The sequence below is a fragment of the Rosa chinensis genome, chromosome 7 (assembly GCF_002994745.2).
Source record: "Rosa chinensis cultivar Old Blush chromosome 7, RchiOBHm-V2, whole genome shotgun sequence".
NCBI lineage: Eukaryota > Viridiplantae > Streptophyta > Magnoliopsida > Rosales > Rosaceae > Rosa > Rosa chinensis.
The window spans coordinates 69,160,183-69,184,848 of record NC_037094.1 but is presented as its reverse complement, the minus strand read 5'-3'; the positions used below and the strand labels follow the sequence as shown (position 1 = coordinate 69,184,848).

At 37.9% G+C, this 24,666-nt stretch overlaps 1 protein-coding gene and 2 non-coding genes across 3 annotated transcripts; all 3 read left to right on the top strand.

Annotated features, from left to right (window-relative positions):
• The first annotated feature begins 808 nt into the window (after positions 1-808).
• On the top strand, positions 809-10,275 carry LOC112178483 (heat shock cognate 70 kDa protein). The gene is made up of 5 exons (XM_040510322.1): positions 809-853; positions 1,141-1,374; positions 1,922-2,781; positions 9,911-10,146; positions 10,254-10,275. Exons 2-5 carry the CDS (start codon positions 1,161-1,163, stop codon positions 10,258-10,260), a joined length of 1,317 nt encoding a protein of 438 aa, XP_040366256.1. The 5' UTR covers positions 809-853; positions 1,141-1,160; the 3' UTR covers positions 10,261-10,275.
• A 13,327-nt stretch (positions 10,276-23,602) lies between these two features.
• LOC112181052 lies at positions 23,603-23,703 on the top strand. Its single transcript, XR_002928662.1, has one exon. It is a non-coding gene; the product is annotated as a small nucleolar RNA snoR109 (small nucleolar RNA).
• A 123-nt stretch (positions 23,704-23,826) lies between these two features.
• Positions 23,827-23,928, top strand: LOC112181051. Its single transcript, XR_002928661.1, has one exon. It is a non-coding gene; the product is annotated as a small nucleolar RNA snoR109 (small nucleolar RNA).
• The last annotated feature ends 738 nt before the right edge of the window (positions 23,929-24,666 follow it).

Here is a 24,666-nt window from a genome sequence, read left to right as displayed (position 1 = left end):
AAGATTGGCGGCGTGGTCGTGCTTATCAGGACCTGGAGCATGGGTTCTGAATCGACGGTGCTGCAGATGTGAGGGGTTGGACCGGCGTGATTCAAGATCGACTCTTAATGGTGTGAGCTGTGGCGGCGTGGGGCGCGGCTGTTTCAGTCAAAGCAGCGAGCATTCGCTGTGGAGTAGATTGGGGCGGCACGGGTTGTGGCAGAGTGGGTCAGGCAAAGGCGTTGGGCTTGTGGCATATGACATGGCGTCAGGGGATGATGGGTCGGGACCAAGCCAGCTGGGGCCTATTATTTTGGGCTGGGTTTATTGGCCTGTGTCTTTACTATGTTTTAGCTCTGTCTTTTACAATAATTCCTTTTAAGAAGCTATTGCATTTATCAAAGGAGGATTCCTGCTATGTCTACGTATTTAATTGTCTAATGAGTAGGTCTATAACTATGTACCATTGTGGGCATTACCACTATCTTCTTGTCTACTGCGGAAGGGTATGTAATGGCTTATTTTGGCTTGTGATGCAATATATTGGCACATGATTTGGGATTGATTCAAAAGAAAAAGAAAATTTTTCTTTTTTCTTTTCCTTTTTTGAGAAAAAGGAAGTTCTTTTCTTTTTTTTGAGAAAAAGGAAGTTCTTTTCTTTTTTCTTGAGAAAAGGAAGTTCTTTTCTTTCTTTCTTTTTTTGAGAAAAAGAAAGATCACATTACTTGGATTTGAAGTTTGCCTACTATCCCCAACTATAGATATTGGAAGTCACAAGCGTTTCTGAAGATTTCTCCAATTCATCTTTTTTTTTTTTTTGGAGAATTTCTCCAATTCATCATCTGTGAGCATTTTGGTGGTTTCTTTTATGCAGGTGCGTATCTTGGTTTCATCATTGTTATTATTAATTTTTTTTTTGTTTATATTTAATCACATTCATAGCTGGATGTGACAGATTGAGCTACATAGCCTGGCAAGTTAAATTAAGTCATATTTTAATCTCATTAATTATCAATCATGTCATATTTTCAATTTGATAATTCTTGGCACAACTTCACACCAAAAGGATGCATGTATATATTGGATATATTCATCTATATTAACACAGTTGAATACAATTGACGATTTTAATTTTCTCTTACGATGGTCTTCTTCTTCCAGTTTCCTCTGCTCTGTTGAGAATGTCCGGAAATGAAAAGGGTCATGCAATTGGGATTGACCTGGGGACGACTTACTCGTGCGTGGCGGTTTGGCAGCACGAACATGTAGAAATCATAGTGAATGATCAGGGAAACAGGACTACTCCATCTTATGTTGCCTTCACTGATACTGAGAAATTGATCGGCGATGCAGCGTTTAACCAGATCATCAAAAATCCCACCAATTCCGTATTTGGTATGTTCAGTTCCTCTCAGAATTCTTCCCTATTTGTTTTTCGTTTCATGAGAAAACTCTCTTTTCAGAGTTTACTTGGGTGAAAAGTGGTTATGCTTTGGAAACAATCTAGCAGTAGTCTGTCCAAATAGCTATGAATGAGTACATGTGCGTATAAGATAAATTGCAATATCTAATTCCTAAACACATCAAGTGCTTCTGATCTTAAATTTTTCAAGAGAAAAATTCCGTAAGGACTCATTTATTGAACTCATTTGGATGCATGGAATGATTTTATACTAGGCTAGTAATCCATGCATGTCAACATATAGCTAGAAAGAAGAATTTAAAAACAAATGGACCGATTTGACTAACTGCATGTATATATCATTCGAATAGAATCCTAGTATTTATATCTTGGCAGAGTAGAAGCTAAAACTAATACTTGTAAAATTTGTAACAGAACGAATTGAATATTGTTCATATTATGTTATTTCAATCGATCATAAACAATTCCATGCTGTTTTTCCTCGTCAGAATGGGTTTCTGAATTTGGCATCATTTGCAGATGCAAAGCGCTTGATTGGTAGGAGATTCAGTGATACCTCTGTTCAAAATGATAGGAAGCTCTGGCCATTCAAGGTCATTGAAGGTGCCAATGACAAGCCAATGATCATGCTTACACAACAGGGCGAAGAGAAACAATTTGCTGCTGAAGAAATCTCATCTATGGTTCTCACAAAGATGCGGGAGATAGCTGAAAAGTATCTGGACTCAACTGTGGAAAATGCAGTTATAACTGTTCCCGCTTACTTCAATAACTCACAGCGTGAGGCTACAAAAAATGCTGGGGTCAATGCAGGTCTAAAGGTGATGCGGATTATCAATGAACCGACAGCTGCGGCCATTGCTTATGGCCTTGAGAAACAGGCTGGTTGGTATGGCAAGAGAAATGTGATGATATTCGATTTGGGTGGTGGCACATTAGATGTATCACTACTTACCATAGGGGATGGTGTCTTTGAAGTGAAGGCCACTGCTGGAGACACGCATCTTGGAGGTGAAGACATCGATAACAGTATGGTAAACTATTGTGTTGATCAATTCAAATCAAAGCATAATTTGGATGTCAGTGAAAATCCCAAGGCTCTTAGGAGGTTAAGAAATGCTTGTGAGAAGGCAAAAAGGAGACTTTCATTTACGTCCACGATTGACCTTGAAGTTGACTGCCTAGATCGGGGTACTGATTTCTTTATAACAATTACTCGGGCCAAATTTGAACAAATGAACATGGATTTCTTCAACAAATGTATGGAGCCGGTGGACAAGTGTTTGAGGGATGCTGATATAGAGATAACTAATGTTCATGACGTTGTTCTTGCTGGTGGCTCTTCTAGAATTCCCCAGGTGCAGGAACTATTACGGAATGTCTGTAAGATCAAATATGGACATAACACATATCATCATAAAGTAATTGATGATTAGCTTAATATCAATCCTAGTTTAACATGGATACAAACAGTAAATCAATACTAGTGACTTAATGAATAGTGTATCAATTCATTAAGGATAGTAATCTATTGCTTAGTCTACAAGGAAGGCTACAAGTTGTGATACATTAAGAATCTAACTAGGAAACCTAAACCGATATGGATAGCTTTAATGGGAAGCTTCTTGAGGTTTAAGTCACCTATATATACAGATGAATTGGTCCCTGATTACTACCGACGTTTTGCATATTGTTCTGTCCATTGAGAAGCAAGTTGGTAAGTAACAGAAGGCTATATTCAGTGTTCGTGTTTGCAGTTGCATAAGATGGAATCCATGCCAGTAATTGCTGAAGGTAAGCCTTAATCCCTTTTATGATTGTGTGCATATGTTGTGAGCATGTATATGGTTATTTTACAATTGGTATCAGAGCATAGGCTCACAAGTATCAAAATCGTTTTAGGGTTTTGCAAAACAAACACAAAAAAAAAAAAAAAAAAAAAAGGGGTTTTTGCTTTACGGACCAAGTCACTGATCAGGTAACTGACCATGTAACTGGTCATGTAACTGATCAAGGTAAGTTACTTAAGTCAATTGCTGCATCTGGTTAAATATCAAGTTCACGCTTCCGCTGTGATTTTTAGCAGCAAATTGGGGAAAAAGCAAAAACAGGTTTTTCTGTGAAATTGATTTCGATTCATAGCATGATAATTGAATTTTGATTGTGCTCAAGAACACTAGTTGCATTCCCGGCGTGCGTTAGGTTAGAGTAGATGGTGACCGGATGAAATTTACAATTTCTTGATTGTTCTGTGGTTTCTTGGAATCGAAACAATTTTGATTGTGCTTGAATATGCATGATGAATTGATTGATGATATGGTATTGTATCTGTGATTGTGTAAAAATTGCATGAAGAACAAAAATCTCCCAGATTTTGTTTACACATTATTAAAATTGACAGATACGAGAGCTTAATTTTCTTACAAGGATGAATCTGGGTAGAATATAAAGTTAAAAGCTCATGGGTTTTGTGGTTTTCTGTTGGCATAAGTGATTATGATGCACAAAGCATTCTTCATTGATGTTGGCAGAAAACGATGATCAGGTAACTGACCAACTAGTCAGGTCACTGACCATGTAACTGGTCGGGTCACTGACCAAGTAACTGGCCAGGTCACTGACCATGTAACTGGCCAGGTCACTGACCATGTAACTGGCCAGGTCAGTGACCAAGTAACTGGTCAGGTAACTAATCAAGTAACTGATCGAATAACAAAACTGAAATTGTGTTTTGTGTTTTAAAACTATGCTTCAGTTTTATCTTCCAAAGAAGTGGTCAAGTATGGTTTTAGAATACAAAACAGCAATATGCGTGCTTGATGAAAATAAATACGGATACTTAGAAATTTTTCTTCTGTCTAAAGATGTGGATAAATTTCTTTGGATAACTTGTTTTCATTGAACATGGTATATTGATAAAGAACTCCAGGATGTTATGCTTCTGCTCAAAAGTGTTGCTTAACATTATTTTTGGTTATGGACTGATATGAATGCAAGTATGGATTGTTTAGGTTTTCTGTATGTTCTTGTTTTGGTTGCTTAAAGCTAAATAAAACACAGAAAACTTAAAGTTATTTTCTTTACAAATTGAGAACTCACACGAATTTTTGTTTTGCTCCTTAGGTAACTCTTACATGAACTTGAACAGTGTCTTGATGCTAACTGGAACCAACTATAGAGCTTGGCTAGATTCTGTAGAAAACTATATGGGAATGCATGAGAATATAGACTATTGCTTTACTGAGGATAAGCCTATAGAGTTGAATGAAAAGAGCACCAAGAAAGAAACTGACCTTTACAAGAAGTGGCATAGATCCAATAGAATGGCTAAGAATCTCATTCGTACCTCTATGTCCAAGACTGTCAGGGGAAGTATAGAAGAACCTGAGCTAGCATCAGATTTTCTGGAACTCATAGGTGCTAAGTTTAAAGAAAGTGAAAAGGCAGAAGCAGCTAGACTAACCAAGGAGTTTCATGATTTGAAGTACATGGGTTCAGGGGGAGTTAGAGAACATATTATGAAGATGATCAATATAAATGGCAGACTCAGGGAGCTCTTGATGGGCGTTAGGGATGAGCAGGTAGTGCATTATGCACTTCATTCCTTGCCTAACAGTTTTAGTCATCTTAGGACCAGTTACAACTCTCAAAAGGGAAACTGGACTTTAGATGAACTTATATCCATCTGTGTTGATGAGGAAGCTAGGATCAAGGAAGAAAAAGAACCTGCTACAGCCATAAATCTCATAGAGAAGCCTAAGAAGAAAAAGCCCCAGAATAAGCTCAAGCCTACCAAAGCCATAACTAAGAGTTCAACAGCTGCAGTGGCCAAGGAAAACAGGCCATTTAGGTTCAAGTGCTACTTTTGCAAAAGAGTAGGACACATGAAAAAGGACTGCACTGGCTATAAAAATTGGTTAGCCAAAAAGGGTAAGATTTTTTCTAATACAGTTTTTTCTTTAGAAATTAATCTTATAAATATTGAACCACAGTCTTGGTGGATAGATTCAGGCTCACCTATTCATATTACTAATTCTTTGCAGGGATTCATAAGGAGCAGAATCCCAAAAAGTGATGAAGTGAACCTGTGTGTAGGCAATGGCATGAGAGTGGCAGTCAAGGCTATTGGAACCTTAAAGCTCGATCTAGGATTAGGAAAATTGTTAGTTTTGGATAATGTTTTTTATGTACCTTCCATGAGAAGGAATTTGGTTTCAGTTTCTCTTTTAGTAAAATCTGGTTGTAGACTTGTTATTGATAGTAATGGAATTCTTATTTCTAAAAATTCTGTTCAAATTGGTTCTGGTGTTATCTCGAATGATTATTTACAGTTAAGTTGTTCAATGGCTCAACAAGAAATTTTACTTGTTGAAGATAACACAAACAGTACTAGCACTTTAACAGGTGTTAAAAGAACCAAACTAAATGAAAAGTCTGCATTTTTATGGCATAGAAGACTCGGCCATGTTTCAAAAGAGAGACTGAAAATTTTGGTGAAAAACAACATCCTAAATGAACTTGATTTTTCTGATCTAACAGACTGTGTTGAATGCTTTAAGGGAAAAATAACTAATACTAGAAAGAAGACTGCATATAGAAGCCAAAATTTATTAGAACTCATACACACTGATATATGTGGACCATTTAGGCATCAAACTATCTGTGGGAATGTGTATTTTATCATATTCATTGATGACTTTTCTAGATACAGTTATATTTATCTACTTTCAGAAAAGGCACAAGCATTGAAAGCCTTTCAAATCTTTAAGTCTGAGGTAGAAAATCAACTAGAAAAGAAAATCAAAACAGTAAGGTCAGATAGAGGGGGAGAGTTCTATGGAAAGTACACTGAATCCGGCCAACAAAAGGGTCCATTTGCCTTGTTTTTGCAAGACAATGGAATTAAAGCTCAATACACAACACCCTATAATCCACAACAGAATGGTGTTGCAGAGAGAAAGAATAGGACTCTTTTGAACATGGTTAGATGCATGATGTGTACAACTGGTTTGCCTAAATTTCTGTGGGGTGAGGCTTTAAAAACTGCAAATTATATTTGCAACAGAACACCTAGCAAAGCCATAGAAAATACTGCTTTTGAGCTTTGGTGTGGCAGGAAACCTAGTCTTCATCACTGTCATGTTTGGGGATGTCATGCAGAAGCTAGGATTTATAATCCAAGCTTGAATAAACTTGACCCCAAAACTGTTAGTTGCTATTTTGTAGGTTATCCAGATAAATCTAAAGGCTATAAGTTATATTCTGCTCATCATTCACCTAGAATTTTTGAAACACATCAAGTAAAGTTTCTAAGTGAAAAAGTTCACAATACAAACCTTGAGGATTTAACCTCAGTTTTTGAGGAAATTGTGTCAGATGAGAATTTAAGTGTAGCATTGCCTTTAGAACAAGATGTAACTGATCATGTCACTGGTCACGTAACTGACTATGTCACTGACCAAGTAACTGTCCCTGGTCGAGTAACTGGTCAAGTGACTGACCATGTCACTGACCAAGTAACTGTCCCTGGTCGAGTAACTGACCAAGTCACTGACCATGTAACTGTACCTGATCAAGTCACTGCCCATGTCACTGCCCATGTCACTGACCATGTAACTACCCAAGTAACTGTACCTGGTCAAGTCACTGCCCATGTCACTGACCAAGTAACTGACCACGTAACTGGTCAAGTAACTGAACCTCAAAATCCTCCAGTAGCTCAACCTAGAAGATCACAGAGAGCAAGAAAACCAACTTATGGGGGGAAGAGAGTGACTACATTGTTTATCTGCAAGAAGCAGAAATTGAAATGGACTGTGCAGAGGACAATGATCCAACTACATTTAATCAGGCCATTGAAAGTAGTGAATCTCATCAATGGCAGCAAGCAATGGAAGCAGAAATTAATTCCATGAGTCAAAATGCAGTTTGGGAATTAGTTGAACCTGACCCCAACCAGAAGCCTATAGGTTGTAAATGGGTTTTCAAAACCAAAAGAGATGCAAATGGCAATGTAGAGAGACATAAAGCAAGATTAGTTGCCAAAGGTTTTACACAGAAGGAGGGCATTGATTTTACTGAGACTTTTTCTCCAGTTTCTACAAAAGACTCGTTTAGGATAATCATGGCTTTGGTGGCTCATTTTGATATGGAGCTGCACCAGATGGATGTTAAAACAGCCTTCTTGAATGGTGAACTAGATGAAGTGATTTATATGAGGCAGCCAGAAGGGTTTGTACAAGCTGGAAGTGAAAACTTAGTGTGTAAGTTAAGAAAATCAATTTATGGCCTAAAACAAGCTTCTAGACAGTGGTACAAGAAATTTGATTCTGTGATTTCTACTTTTGGATTTACAGAAAATCTTGTTGATGAGTGTGTTTATTTGAAGACTGTTGGGAACAATTTTATTTTTCTGGTACTCTATGTGGATGATATACTTTTGGCTAGCAGTAACATTAAATTGCTTAAAGATACCAAGAGTTTTCTGTCAAGGAATTTTGACATGAAAGACTTAGGAGAAGCATCCTATGTACTAGGTATTGAGATTAAAAGAGATAGGGCACAGAGACTACTTGGTTTGTCTCAACACAATTATATTACCAAAGTTTTAAAGAGGTTTGGTATGGAGAAGTGTGCAGCTGGAGAAGTTCCCATGTCCAAAGGAGATAAGTTAACCAAGAAGCAAAGTCCCAATAGTAATGTTGAAAAGGAAAATATGGAGTCAAAGCCTTATGCCAGACTTGTAGGAAGTCTCATGTATGCGCAAGTCTGCACTAGGCCAGACTTGTCTTTTGCAGTAGGGATTTTGTCAAGATTCCAATCTAATCCAGGCCATGAACATTGGGTAGCTGGGAAGAAAGTGTTGAGATACCTGCAGAGAACTAAAAGCCATATGCTAGTTTATAGGCAAGTGGAGGATCTGAAACTCATAGGATTCTCAGACTCGGATTTTGCAGGGAATTATCCAGACTCCAAGAAGTCGACTTGTGGATATGTGTTCATGCTTGCAGGAGGTGCTATTGCTTGGAAAACCATGAAACAAACACTTGTTTCAACTTCTACTATGCAAGCTGAATTTATTGCAGTATATGAAACTGTGTGTGAAGGACTTTGGATTAGGAATTTTCTCATGCAGACCAAAGTATTGAGTCACATTGTGGCTAGAACACTTGCGATTTATTGTGACAATGAGGCTGCAGTTTTCTTTAGCAAGAACAGTAAAAGGTCAAATAATTCCAAGCATATTGATCTAAAGTATTACAGTGTTAGAGAAAGAGTAAAGCATGGTGAAATAGCTGTTTTGAGTATTGACACAAATTCACAGCTAGCAGATCCTTTCACCAAGGCATTGTCAGTAGCAGCATTCCAGAAACATACAGCAAGCATTGGAATTTTAGCTAATATAGATGCTTAGGTTCAGTAGAGAGTTAGTCCAGTTGGAGCATTTAAAATTCTAAGGTTTTTTGAGTTCTTGTGTTTTAGTTGTGATCTTTTATTTTGTTTATCACAACTTGTTTGTAATGACAGATTTTATTATTAATAAATTTTGAGGTATTTTCAGATTTTGGTTATTACTGCAGTTTTTGTTGAATGTTTTGAAAATTATCGATTTTGTGTTTAAAGTTATACTTGCTATCAGATGGCTTAAATCATGTGAAGCATGATGTTAAGGTTCAAGCAATATCTTTAAGCCATCAGTGTTCAGTAAATTTGCTTGAGTTTTTGGTTTTAGAAACATAAAGTAGGACCTAATATATGTTTACTTGTTGATACACATTAACATATATTGTATCACTTCTGGTTTGACATATGTGGATTGCAGGAGCTTGTGTTTGTGGTTTTGAAACTCTGCATTTTTGTTAAAATGTATACTGTTTCTTGCTCTGCATAAGTAACTGTGATCTGACCATGTTGGAATGGATTTTCGATTTAAGTTTGTTATCTGGCGCGCACTTCAGTAAGTTAAGTAGGTTTTGATGTTCTCTGGTGCAAATCATCGAGCATGATATGTGTGAGTCCAAAGGGGAGATTGTAAGATCAAATATGGACATAACACATATCATCATAAAGTAATTGATGATTAGCTTAATATCAATCCTAGTTTAACATGGATACAAACAGTAAATCAATACTAGTGACTTAATGAATAGTGTATCAATTCATTAAGGATAGTAATCTATTGCTTAGTCTACAAGGAAGGCTACAAGTTGTGATACATTAAGAATCTAACTAGGAAACCTAAACCGATATGGATAGCTTTAATGGGAAGCTTCTTGAGGTTTAAGTCACCTATATATACAGATGAATTGGTCCCTGATTACTACCGACGTTTTGCATATTGTTCTGTCCATTGAGAAGCAAGTTGGTAAGTAACAGAAGGCTATATTCAGTGTTCGTGTTTGCAGTTGCATAAGATGGAATCCATGCCAGTAATTGCTGAAGGTAAGCCTTAATCCCTTTTATGATTGTGTGCATATGTTGTGAGCATGTATATGGTTATTTTACAATGTCTTCAAGGGGAAGAAGCTGTGCCAGAGTATTAATCCGGATGAAGCGGTTGCACATGGAGCTGCTGTTCATGCTGCAGTCTTGAGTGGGAAAGGAGGTGGTAAACTTCAAGACTTCACTCTCTTAGATGCTACACCTGTCTCACTTGGAGTGGAGGTCGGTGCAGATTTCATGGGAATTGTGATTCCAAGAAACACCAAAGTTCCTGTAGTTAAGAACTGTAGTATGACTACAAGGTATGACAACCAAGTTAATGTCATCTTCGCCATTTATGAGGGTGAGAGTGAAACCACTTTAGATAATAACTTTCTGGGTGAATTTTGGCTCCGCGATATTCCTCCAGCTCCTAAGGGTGTTCCTAAGTTCAATGTCTGCTTCAATATAGATGCCGACGGTATCTTGAGTGTCTCCGCTAAAGACAAGTATACCGGTAAGAAGAATGGGGTCACAATCAACAGTAACAGAACAACTTTTGAGGGAATTGAGAAGATGAGCTAAGAGATAACATTTTTGTGTATAATTTGATCTTCAACAGCTGTAGTATTGTCATTAACTTTTGTACTCGAACTTTTAAACCCCTATTTTGAGACAGTTGTGTTGTTTGATGATAGAAAATCTGGGTAAGTTTAGTAGCTGAGGGGCAGGGTTTTGCTTGTTTGATAATTTCTTCGTGATCACATACATGCTATTCATCTCTATTTGAACATTGAACTTAAATTAGTACTTACAAGCTTCCTCATCTAGCTCCCCTGAGTGTTCTTAAATTGGATGTCTGCTTTGAAATTGATGCAGATGGCCTCTTGAGTGTTTCCACTGAGGAAAGGTCCTCTGGAAAGAAGAATGGGATCTTGATTATGAATGCGATCATAATCAACAGTAACAAGACAACTTCTGAGGCTGAGAAATGATCATTTTGGTGTTATAATCATCATAAGTGAGATTTTCTACAGCTAGCTGTCGCTTTATGATTTTGTTACATTCGACCGGTTGTGTTGTTTGATGATGGATTCAAATTCTGGGAAGTGGAGTAGCTAAGGAGGAGCTAGCGCTTTGCTTGGTTAGTACATTGTTGGTGCCTGAATCTTGTTCACATTCTTGTTTTGTTTTGCTTTAAGAGTCATCATACATGCCATTTAGTTTTCTCTTTTGCAAAAATGATATCTCTGGACCAACCTTAAACTTCAAATCAATTATCAAAAGCTTCTTCACATCTCTGCCACTAGAAGAGAATTATATATCTTTTTATCTCCATTATGAATCAGTTGAAAAATGAAGCTTAGGAGTTTGAACGCTCTGTACGTTAAAGCAATAAGTTTGGATGCAATTTTAATAATAGAAATCTGTTGTAGAGAATTGGAAAAAATGTATTGTATTCATCTCACCATGAGGTTTATATAGGGTTACATCATGTATACAAAAGGCAATACATAATAGCTATACTAATCAATCGCACATTACAAGTATGTCAATCGCATACATTACGAGTCTGTCAATCGCATACATTAAGCAATACCTATAGCATGAATAGTCATTATCATTCACAACACTCCCCTTTAGATATTCCATGTCAATAGTGTTGCCTCTGCTATGCGCTTCTAAGTTACCTCGTCAAAAACCTTGCCAAGTAATAAAAACTCTGTGGGGAAAAACAATCTTGGTCGAAGGAGAAAAAGAGCACAACGCGCGTGAATGTGGAGTAGTCGACATCCTTCAACACTCCCCCTTGTGCCACTCAAACTCGGTGATGACACTTTGATCGTTGCCTCACTGAAAACCTTGCCAGGTAACAAAAACCCTGTGGGACAAAAATAACCCTGGTCGAAGGGCAAAAAGAGCACAACACGTCCTTCACTCTTCGAGATCGAACATGTAGACATCATACCTCCCCCTGATGTCAAGGTCTCCCCCTGATTTCTACAATTATGGGAGTTCGGATAACTTTCTTAATCTGATGCTCTTCACATGTTTCTCGAAGGTGGATTTAGGTAACGACTTGGTAAACAAGTCCGCTACATTATCCTCTGAACGGATTTGATTCACTTCAATATTTAGAAGTGTTTGTTGTTGCTGATTGTAAAAGAACTTAGGCGATATATGCTTGGTGTTGTCGCCTTTGATGAAACCTAACTTCATTTGCTCAATACAAGCTGCATTATCTTCATAAATGCATGTATGTTCATCTGTGGTAGACTTCAAACCACAAGTTCCTCGAATGTGTCTAACTACAGACCTTAGCCATATGCATTCTCGCACGGCTGCATGTAGAGCGCTAATCTCTGCATGATTTGAGGAAATAGCAACAAGGGTCTGCTTTGTAGACCTCCAATATTTCGCAGTGCATCCCATGGTAAAGACATAACCCGTTTGGGAGCGACCTTTGTGAGGGTCAGAGAGATACCCTGCATCAGCAAAACCCATCAAGACATCATTGTCATCTTGATGGAAGGGAGGAGGAGCACGGAAGGTGGCGTTTTGCCTTGTGGAGTCCGATCCCACACTTCCGTTATTTCTATTCTCTCTGTAGGGATAGAACAAGCTCATATCAATCGTACCTCTCAAGCATCGAAAGATTGTGTTTATGCCAATCCAATGGTGGCGTGTTGGCGTAGAACTGTGTCGAGCTAAAAAGTTCACTACGAATGAGATGTTCTGTCTTGTGCATTGAGCTAAGTATAATAATGTGCCTATTGCACTTAGATAGGGCACTTCAGCCTCTAATAAGTCTTCGTCCTCATCCCTTGGACGAAACGGATCTTTTTCAGGCTCAAGACTACGACCGATCATGGGAGTACTCACAGGCTTTGCTTTATCTTCATTAAAGCGCCTTTATAATTTTTGAGTATATGCTAACTGATGGATCATAATCCCATCACTACAGTGCTAGAGTTCTAGTCCGAGGTAAAACCGTGTTTTCCCAAGATCTTTCATCTCAAATTTGGATTTCCAGCTTAGCAGTTTCATTTAACTCATCTAGAGTTCCAATTAGGTTCATGTCATCGACATAAACTGCTACAATTGCAAATCCAGAACTTGTCCTCTTTATAAACACGCATGGGCATATTTCATTGTTGACATATCCATTCCCAATCAAGTAGGCACTTAGACGGTTATACCACATCCATCCGGATTGTTTCAATCCATATAGTGAGCGTCTCAATCTTATTGAAAACGCGCTCCGTGGTTTAGAGCCACTTGACTTGGGTAATTGAAGTCCATCTGGAACCTTCATATATATCTCTGAATCTAGATCCCCATAGAGATATGCTATAACCACATCCATAAGCTGCATGTCAAGTTTTTCGGAAACTACCAAATTGATAAGGTAGCGGAACGTTATAATGTCCATTACTGGAGAATATGTCTCCTCGTAGTCGATTCCAGGGCGTTGTGAGAAACCTTGCGCCACAAGGCGGGCTTTGTATCTAACAACCTCATTTTTCTCATTACGCTTTCTAACAAAAACCCATTTATGGCCAACAGGCTTTATACTTGGGGGTATCAGCGTTATAGGCCCAAATACCTGTCTCTTTGTTAGTGAATCCAATTCAACCTGGATCGCATCTTTCCATTTAGGCCAGTCTGCTCTTCGTTGACATTCTTCAAAGGAGCGAGGTTCGATATCATCGTGTTATATAATTCCTTGAGCAATAGAATATGCAAACACATCATCAAGGATAATAAAATCTCGATTCAACGTTTCATGTACACTAGTGTAATTCATGGAGATCTCCCTATTCCCTGGAATTGGTTCTAACATTGGAGCGTCCCCCAATGATGTCTCTTGGACATAACCATAATCCGGAATATCTTCATGAGATGGGTTATTTATGTCGATGATTAATTGATCTTTCTGTGCCAAACTCGCTTTCTTTCTCGGGCGAGAATCCATCGAACATTTGGGCCTCCCACGTTTCCTTGCTGGGAGCCCGGCTTGAGCCACATTGCCATCACTATTAGTGGTGGCGACGCCATGCCCAATACCCTTAGGGGTGGCGCCATGTCCATGATTTTTAGGGACATCAATCCTTGCAGGCACTTTTGCAGCAGGTATATGTGATCTTGTCACTTTAGAGATATCAGAAAACGCATCAGGCATAGAGTCTGCTACGTTCTGAAGATCGAGAATTCTCTGTACTTCAATTTTGGACTGTGCGGTTCGGGGATCAAGATGAGACAAAGTGGGGACAGACCACAACAATTCCTGTCATTCCCGTTGAACATTATTATTCCTATCTCCCCCTAACGACAGGAAGACTGTCTCATCAAAGTGACAATCCGCAAACTAGCGGTAAATACATCGCCTGTCAAGGGTTCTAAGTAGCGGATAATGGTTGGAGAGTCATATCCAACATAAATGCCTAATCGTCTTTGAGGACCCATTTTGGTGAGCTGTGGCGGCGCAATTGGCACATAAACTGTACACCCAAATATGCGTAAGTGTGAGACATCAAGCTCATATCCAGTAACCATCTGGGACGCAGAAAATGGTTGAGTGGCAGTAGGCCTCAGACGAATAAGCACAGTTGCATACAATATTGCATAGCCCCAAGCAGAAACAAGGAGATTGGTGCGCATAACCAATGCTCTAGCGACCATTTGAAGTCTTTTAATGTCAGCTTCTGCGAGACCATTTTGGGTGTGAACATGAGGAACAGGGTGTTCAACCTCAATCCCAATGGACATGCAATAGTCATCAAACGTTTTTGATGTAAACTCTCCAGCATTGTCAAGACTAATTGACTTAATGGGATGATCAGGGTGGTGAGCCCTTAATTTAATGATTTGTGCTAGGAGTTTAGCAAATACAGCATTTCTTGTGGACAATAGCATAACATGCATGTGACCATCGTGTCGATGCATCAACCAACACCATAAAATATCTAAATGGTCCGCAAGTTGGTTGAATAGGTCCACAAATATCACCTTGGATTCTTTGTAAGAATGGAATATTTTCCTTAGTGTCCTTTACATAGGATGGTCTCGATCCTAATTTTGCTAAAGAGCTGATACGCCCAAAATAGATGCTCAACTTAACCCTGCAAAATGTAGTTGTTAGTATATAATAAGTAGGGATCGTTCAAGCCGGAGATTGAGGGTACACAAGTAATTACATAAAGAATCAAAGTATGAATATAAGTATGTACAAAAATAATGAAAGAATGTATGAACAGTGAATTATAAAAAGGGGAGTTTTGGGTTTTTTAACGTAGAAATTAAAGTAAAACATATGAACAATGCGGGATTTACAATGATATGAATGAAGATGTTAGAGATTCGGAAATCCACCACCAAAACATGCTCAAGACAAATTTGTTATCCTAGTTTCAATTACCAAAGCATGAAAATGTTTCAATCAAGAACAAACCATGAACGCATGCATAAGTTCTTATTACTTCCCTAGATTACTTAAGCAAGATAAACGCACCATTACTAAGCCTTTAGAATAAACAATCAAGGTATAGAACGCTATCCTATCAATAATTTATTCTAAGCATTAAGCATATGTGGAAGTTTGATCGAAACAAGTATGCAAAACTAGTGTGGAACGCCTACCTAGCATGCAATCCTTTTTATTTGGTTTCACCTATTGTCCTATAGGTTTTACTACCATTGAAACAAGCATTATTAACCGTTTAGGAGATTAAAATACTTATTTCTGGCCTCACTCACATGATCATAATATTTTATGTGCGCATTCATAAAACATAAACATGCAAGAGTTATCTGTAAACCAAAACCAAATAAACAAATTCACAACAAAGTAGTTTCAAAACTAAGAATCAAAATATTATCAAAAACATATCTTAGGGCTTCAAAACTCGCCCCTAACAAAAGTAATTTAGTTATACATAAAAATAGAGAAAAAGAAAAAAGATGGTGGCGCACTACTAGAATTCTGTTCATAGACATCACATCATTTAAATCGGTCAGACTTGCACGTGATGTAAAAAAGTAGGTTAACATCGTTTTAGAGAAAAACCGATTTAAATGAATACCATTAACATCAGTTCTTAAAATGACCGGTGTTAAAAGTTTTGTTTTAAAATTTGCGGGAGCCTCATTTTCGTGGACGCGCTAAGTCTTTTAATTAATTCAAGGACGCGGGTACTGAAACTTAAAATTTTCACACTTAAACCAAAAAAGCACCCAGCCCGACCCCAAAACTAAAATAGAAACCCTAAGCGGCTAAGCTCAGTCTCGACTTTGAACCTCCATTCTGAACCCATTTACTTCGGCTCCTCCCAAAACTCAACCCTAAGCTTCGTCGAACTCGCCGCCATTGTTACCCTCGTCGATCGCCTCCTTCATCCAGTCCTTCGTCTTATGCGCCTCCCACTACGACGACGACGACGACGACGTCCGCTGCTGCCCTTCATCAACTCTCGCTGCCCATCTCCCCCTGCGAATCCCAGAATGTCGACACCGACCAAGCATTGTGCTCCGAGGAGGACGAGGACATCATCCAGGCTTTTCTAAACGGCGTTGTTCCGTCTTAGTCTCTGGAATAGAAGCTCGACGACTACAAGAAATCTGCAACGATTCAGCGCGAGTGGCTTCAAAGAATGACCGGGAGGTCACTAGGTAATACAGGGCGACTCTCGAATGTGCAGATCTGGACACTTTAAGGAGAAGAAGTAATCTTTGTAAGTATGATTTTTTTAGTATCAAGTTGTCCAACTTTTATCAAGTTCTTCAGATACAAAGTAGCCAACTTTGATGAAGTTGGTACCAAATTGACCGACTGGTAATACAGGGCCGCGTGCAACTCGAGTTTGAAGAAAATCCCAACGGATTCCTCTATCGAAATGTGGTCGCTCCCTGAAGGATTTCTCTCTTAACTCGACCACTTCAGGTACTGCTCAGTGGATATTGTAATGGCACTGAATCTATGTGGGTTTTGTATTGGAGTTTTGAGTAAGTAGTTGATGTTAGCTTCCGGTTTGGAGTTTAGATAGTTTTCTGGGTTTTTGTTGTGATATTTCTGGCAAACCCGATGTTACCTTGGTGCAAATAAGGTGTTGTTTCTCTTTGTTTTCAGATTCTTGGTGAGTTTTCTGAATTGTGTTCTGTTTCCCTCTGCATTTTGTTGCTGCAAAAATTTGTACTTCTGTGTTATAGCTTGCTTAGCAATTCGAAATGGCTGAGAACTTGTTGACTTGCAAGCTTATTTGTTTGTTGAATATCTGAATATCAATATGTTTTTGCTTTGCCTGAATTAACTTTAGTAATGAATTCGAATATGTAGAATCCGAATATGTGTTGTATATAAGGACAGTGGTTAGGAGATTAAGGACTATTTGTATTTGGTAAAGGTTTCAAAGCTAATTATGCAATTAAAAAATGAAATTTGAAATGTCTATAAATTGTAATCCTACAACTGTGTCCAAATGTAGGTAGTATTGGATAGTTGAGCATATCCCAGTCGCAGATCCAATTATTGCTTTTCTCATTCTTCTGTTTTTTCTGTTTTGATAGCTGCTCAGTCTATGCTCTGAACTTATTTGATTGTTATTGGTTCATTCTTGGCCAAAGATGTTCACTTTGGTTGAAACAATTTGTTGAGTGTCTTTACTTTCCCCAAAAGATGGAGCCTTTATAAAACAAATACGAAAAGATTGAATTTTTCAATTATTGTAGGTGCAATGTGTTTGTCTGATGGCGAGTTATGTAGTTATGGTGGGCTATGTTTAGGGTAAATCTTAGCTTAGGTTAGCAGCTTAAGTCATTTAATGGATTTTCACTTACAAGTTATTAGTTTTCAATCTCAAATTAAGGAACTAAAGCTGTAGCTAGAACTTGCATTGTTTCCATAGCATCTTCTGTCTCTAAGTGTGAAGAAGCAATATGGGACTGAAACAAATAGTCAGGGACTAAAAGATGAGTTATGGAGTTATAGTTCTTTAATTGTTGTGTTTGCTCCTAACAGCTCAACCCTACCTTTGCAGCTTTTGATTTCTTCATCTGTTGTTACTGTGGAGTTATTTTTTTTTCTTTTTCTCTTTCCTTCTCAGTACTTTGCATTTCTTTTAGGTTCGTCACTCACATGCTTTTGCATTCCTCTTATCCTATTGCTGTGTTCTGTGGATATTTTTATCTAACTCACCTGTGTCAAATTATGCAGTTGCAAGAATTGAAACAGCTTGCATTAGGCAACTTGGATCTTTCCTTTGTCAAGCCTGGCATAAATGAGAAGCAACCATTGCACGTGTTGATGGTAAGTCTTCATTCAATGTTGACTGTTGGTGTAGAACAAAGAGAAGAATGTTGCTGTATTTGTTTTGTGTACACATGCCTTTAGTCTTTCTCTACTATTTTTTTAATCCGTAACCCAATACATGTCTCATTTATTAGGTTGAACCAAAAGTATCTAACAAATCTCGTTTGTCTTGAGCTGGTCTCAAATCTTTTTGTTTTGTTTTAAAACTTACAACTAGATAATGGGTTCTGAAATCTTTGTACTTGGGATCTTATTAGCTCTATTGGGTTCTTGTTCAGTTTAGACATGGTTAGTTGTGGAATTTATATCTATCCTATAATTCAGTTGAGGTATTTGGGTGCTTATAACTTCCCAAGCAAAGTCAATTTTGCCCAGTAATGTTGTTATTAGGCTTTGTATATGGTTTAGGTGCCCATTACCCTTTTCAGGTTTAGTGAGTGATGCTCTAAGAGAATAGTCCCCTTTCCATGTGTGTTTGATTTAATTATTAATTTATGCACTCATTTTTCAGGTTTCTATTTTCTTGCGGGTAGCATCTAACATTGGAAGCGTCTTCAACTTCCTTACTCTTGCCTTATTGGTAAGCTCTATCTTTGCTCGTCACTGTTTGTTTGTAAGTGAAATAATTCTCATAAATTAATTGAATACATATGCAATTATTTATGGTCAATTTATTGAATAAATGTTTCTTTGCTCGTCAATGTCTCTTTTATGGTCTAATAATAAATTGGATCATATAATCGGTATGGTCCGTACACTATTTTATAGCAATTATTTTGTTATAATGAATAAATATGCTGAGTAGTATATAGAGGTGCAGTATGAATTAAAAGAATGAACTGCACTATCATTGGACTCTATTTTTTTCATAATCTTATGTAGCTGTAGTAAAGTCCTATTCGATTTTAATATTGCAATAATTTGATGTTGCTTATCTCAATGAATTGTAAGATACCAAGTTGGTTGGAAGGAGCAGCAGGTTAAGAGCGGGTCTTCAAGGCGAAACTACTGTTGAGTGGTGAAATCCGACTGTTCAGGTTAGCCACCCAACTCTTGTGCTCTGGTTTGTTTATAAACTGTTTGAAGTGTTTAGCTAATTTTCAGTTGATGATTTGTGTATGAAGTTTTTGAAGTGATGATTTTGAGTCTTTTATTTGTGCATGAACTGTGTGGCAAGTTGAAAATCAGTCTTGAATTTGTAGATGAAGTGTTGAACAAATTGTAATTCGACCATGGTTTGCTGTCCAGTTTTGATTGGTTAAATTAATTTACTTTTTCATGATGTTTCAGCAATGGATAAATCTTGGATTAATGAAGATAGGGATACTTTAAAGTACCAATTGGGTGTGGAGAATTTTTTGATTTTTGCTGAAGAAAATGCTAGTAACCGTAAAAGAATTCCTTGGCCTTGTTCAAGATGTGTAAACTTCAAAAAAAAAGTCTATTACAGTCATTAGGGGCCATTTGTATGATTACGGCTTTAGTTTGAGCTACACAACCTGGATATGGCATGGAGAACCCTCTTTGTCCTCCTGTGCTACTGCGCCTGGTGGTTTTGGCCTGCCCCAAAACCATCAAGTTGGGTCTGAAACTGTTGATATGTGTCAAGCAGCCTTCAATGAGGGTGATTGTGATGAGGAGTCATATGAGTTTAATAAGTTTGTTGAGGATGCCGAGAGACCTCTATTTGAAAACAGTGAACGTTGTTGTATAAACATGCAACAACTATCATGAAAGAAACGGGGACCTCAATAAGAATTCCTCTATCTGACCAAGTGTTTGGCTTACCCAAGCAACTCTTTATCTTGACTGAGAATGTGATTGATCTGTTAGAGATGCAGTGGATTGGTCAAGGAGTTATAGTAGCATATATGGGATAAGCTTCAACAATAAGACATTGAGTTAATGATTTTATTTTTCTTTTACAGCTTGGTAATGGTCTTGACACTACTACAAAAATTGAATCAGACGACGCTATACAATTATCTGTCGTGTGATTGAATTTTTTTTTTCAGACGTCATTTTTGTAAGAGCAGTCGTTTGATAGGGACTTAGAAATTAGTTCAGAAGACGTTTAAGATAAAAACTGTTGTGTGACCCTTAAAAAAATTGAGCGCCAAGTTTCCCACCATGTAAGTGGTGCTAAACCCCATATGAAACCCCAAATTTTGTCCAACATGTATTGATCATACGATGAGAAATAATATAACTATGGTCTGATCAAAAGTTTGACAGAAAGGAAGGAGATTTCCCACCACCATTTTTCTCCAACTCCCCAAACGTCGGGAGTCATATTGATAGGAGACAATTCCAAATTTAAAAACCTGGCTGAAACCCTAACACGTACTTAAGCAAAAAAAATAACAAAAATAACAAAACTGACCCAAAACCAAAACCCCCTCTCGACCTCGCCTCACTCTCAACAGACCCAAAACCAAAACCCTCACTCTCTAGCCAAAACCCTCATTCTCTCTCTAACCAATCTCATCTCTCTGCGTGAGATTGTTGACCGTGAATGGGATTGAGCCGGTGAAGTTGTTAGAACTGAGATCGAGCCGATTCAGCCTCTCCAGATCGAGCAATTCCCTTGGAGCGAAGCATTATTGGTGAAATCTGCGAAGACTCAGAACTCGGAGCTGACTCAGCCGCCTGAGCGTGTTGGGTGGAATCGGACCCACAAGCCTAACACCGGGAAGGTGAAGCGAGTACACATACAGCTGGTTCCCGTCACTGTCAGAGCTCCAGGTTTGAAGAAGCTGAGCTATGGCGAGATTACGAGCATTCAGTTCGAGTAGTTGGGAATATAAGGGTTCGTGCCTCTGGTAATTGAAATGGGTCATTCAGGTAATCTGGGTTTAGTTGTGTACCTGGATGATGACTGCTATGGCTTTTAGTGTTGTTTCTTTCTAGATGGTGGAAACTTGGGTATATGGATGCTTTAGGTGTTTCATGTTCCTTTTGGTGAATCTGAAAATTTTCCCTTGATAAAAAGTAAAATCCTAGAAATAATTATTTTCATATAGATCAAGGTGCATGTGCTTTGAATCCAACACTTGCTTTACTCTCTGTTTTGCTGCAGTAGGGTTTCTGAATCAATAATGGGTTATAGATTTATAGGTTTTGGAATGGATGAAGGGATTGGTTATTGATTGGTTTCATTTGACTTTTGTGATTGTGTTTCAGGTTTTGGGCATTCCATGGGATATTGATACAGACGGGTTGAGAGAGTATATGAGCAAATATGTGGAATTAGAGGATTGTATTGTAATGAAGGTTAGCCAATACTCAACCCTTTAGTCCAAGATTGTTACTTTTTGTACCTTGCATTGTTATTTGGGGCTTAGTTTACTAATCTGGATGAAAATTGTGTCTTTTATGCCACTGTACTAGATACTTGTGTGGATTACGTTGAAATATGTAGTCTGTGAAATAAATTAATTCCATAATGTTCTGAGTTTGATGCATTTTTGCATTCTTGACTCTTATGTCAGGACCTCAGAAGTATCTATTATGACTTTTGTTTCCATGACTTTTAGGAGCGGTCAACTGGCCGATCTCGTGGATTTGGATATGTAAAGTTTGCATCAGCTGAAGATGCCAAGCTGAGTTGTCTTATAGCTTCTGGTTAGATCCACTTTCATTATATCAAAATGCCTAATTGCTAACATCTTTCTAGCTGCAGAGTGTGTCATCAAGTGAGAACTTTCTTGGTAATCGAATGTTGGAAGTTAAAGCGGCTACCCCAAAGGTTCTCAAAGTCTTGTGCATTAGTATTTTTGAAATGCTACTCTCATAATTTTTTTTTATCTTGGTTACTTGTGATTGTATGTATGTTTCATTTTATTTTCAGTAGCATAAACTTTTTGTGCTAATATTTTTTGTTTGCAGGAAGAGATGAGAGCATCTGCAAGAAAAGTTACCAGGATTTAAGTTGCAAGGATCCCACAATCTATGACAGAAGCGAACTTTTGAGGTATTAATTTCATTTGTTGATTTGTTCTTTACTTATTTAATCGATTTTCTTCTGCCATGGTCTGGAACTAAAGTGATGTTTCTTTGAATCTCTATTGCAGTCATTTTGGGAAATATGGAGAGATAACAGATTTATAAGCATTACAAGATAACACCATGGTCATGCTCCAACCAGTCTCAGCAAGGGAATGAGCATTACAGTTGCATTATGAGATTCCCCAAGAGGATGGGACTCAATGTCTCTATGCAGAACAAGGTTTACCAGGATTGAAGAGTACAATTCAGTTTCCAATTTGGTAATATTTCAATTCAAAGCCATTCAAACCAATTAATAAGCCCCAAGCTTTAGCATCTAACAATTGGCCTAAATACCTAAATTTGCTTGGAAGATCACCAAGGTCGCCATTGACAAAGCATATGGGAAGATCACCAAGGTCGGTAGGTCATTTTCTAGGTTTAGGGACTATGATGCCATGGGACCCAGTGTTAAGTTAGTGCAGTGGTCCTGATGGGGAGTTGCAGAAGCATAAGGAGGTTGTGCATTGCGTTTCACTTCATGAGATTGATGCCATCAACAGCAGGTAATCAAATTCTCAGCCTTCTCCTTGTTTAGTCTCCTATAGTTTGGACTATTTTCTAGATTGAACCTTGGAATTGGTTTTTATCTTGTGGAAGTTGAATATTGTGTTTGTTCTGCTTATTGGTTGACATTCTGAAAATATTACAAGTTTCTGCTGTGTGTGATTTTAATTGAAACAAGGGGTGTGCTGCGTTTGTATGAAATATGTTAAAGTGTTTAAGCCTGCCAGTTAGGTACAATCAAATTTTAGGCATATCTTGCATTGCGAGCATGCTGTGTGGATAAGTCTTAGATTTTATCTTTTCAATCAATAGACAGAGCTTCTGTAACTGAATGGGTTACGGAAGCTTTCCTTTGAATTCATTAGTGTTGTAATGACATCAGTAGTTTCTCACAAAGCAGTCTTAGATTTTATCTTTTCAATTCAAAATATAAACTTGTTGTTTGATTGTGTTCAACATTGTTTTTGTGTTTGATTGGTTGTACCAATTCAAAATTAAATGGCATGTATGATATCTCTTGAAATTGCTTTAGTTCTTGCAAGCACAAATGCACTCGCATGAATATGCAGTCATATTTATGCATATTAAAATTCAGTTTTTCTCCACTGCATGGTCTAAGATGCAAAATACATTTTGTCTGCCGCAGTGCAATAAAATGATTGGTGTTTTACCAATGTTTATAACAATAAGATAATATATACCCACCCACATAAATCTAGCCCTCCTGAATCAAAACACAACTGGAACCAGAGTTGAGAAATTAGTAGAATTATTAGAAGAAAGAAGCTTTACTTCCTGTTCAAGTGGATATATGCTTTTTATGGGTGTCTGTTCTGAAAAAGAGTTCTTTATGAGGCTTCATGTGCCAAGAGAAGGAATTTGAACCAAAAATCAGTACCTTTGATCTTGAATTGCCAAAGTGGCTGTAGCCAAATCAAATTTTGAGAAGTTTACTAGCTGGCCACTGTGAGACTTCTGTAAATCTTTGTCTATGGATCTGCTTACCAAGCTTCTCACATTTCTTTTAATGTTCAACTATTTATATGTTTTTTTTGTTTTTGAAAAGAGTTGATTTTATGGAGCTACATGTACCAAGAGAAGGGTTTGAACAAAAGTAAGTACCCTTGATCTTGAATTGCCAAATTGGTTGTAGCCAAATCGAATGGTTGAGAAGTTTACTGGCCGGCCATTGTGAGATTTATCCAAATCTCTGTCAATGGATCTGCTTACCGAGCTTCTCACATTTCTGTTGAATGGTTTTTGTTTGTTGTATTGAGTGGATCTTATGAGAAGGGGAGAAGAGGGAACTGGAGTAAGATATAGCCTTTTCAAGAGGCCCTTTTCTAACATCAATATGTTAACTATGTCACCTTCCATGCAAATTTGCTTCGACTCCCCAGCTGTTTGCTTTTATCAGTGCCTAGTTGCTTACATCCTTTTGCTTCTTCTTTATTTTTAATTTTATTTTTAAAGATGTCGTGCATTCCAGGAGAACCTTCATAGCATACCTTTCAGCCAACTAATAAGATAAAATATAAAGTCGTAATTATGTTAGAAAAGGCCGACGAGTTCCCAGCAATACCTGTAAAATTACAAATGGGTCTCAGTTGGTGAAAGAGAGGACATTCTCTTTTGCTGGGTTAGATATAATCTGTAACAGAAATTAAGAAGAACAAACCATCTTATATAGAGAGAAACATTAAACCTTTATTCCTGTTGTTTGATCTGGTTTTCCTTGTTTTGGCTACCGTTGGTTTCAATGTTGTAAGTTGCTAATTTTGACAATGAAAACGCCATCTCTGAATGCAGGTTACAGAAGCAAGAGCTGGCATCGTTTGCTGAGTCAGCTAAAAATATGGTCCAAGCTTTGGAAGAGTCTGTGAGACGAGAACCTCTTAGTTCCCTCCAATCTTCCCCAGATGCTACGCCAGCCCCTCCTCCAAAGACCCAAATTGAAAGAAAAGAAGTAGTATTAGATGTACTT

Excerpts from the sequence above, each read along its gene's own strand:
- LOC112178483 (XM_040510322.1), top strand. The coding sequence starts at position 1,161 with ATGTCCGGAAATGAAAAGGGTCATGCAATTGGGATTGACCTGGGGACG. Across the intron at positions 1,375-1,921 it reads TCCCACCAATTCCGTATTTG|ATGCAAAGCGCTTGATTGGT; the intron begins GTATGTTCAGTT and ends CATCATTTGCAG. Across the intron at positions 2,782-9,910 it reads TGCAGGAACTATTACGGAAT|GTCTTCAAGGGGAAGAAGCT; the intron begins GTCTGTAAGATC and ends TTATTTTACAAT.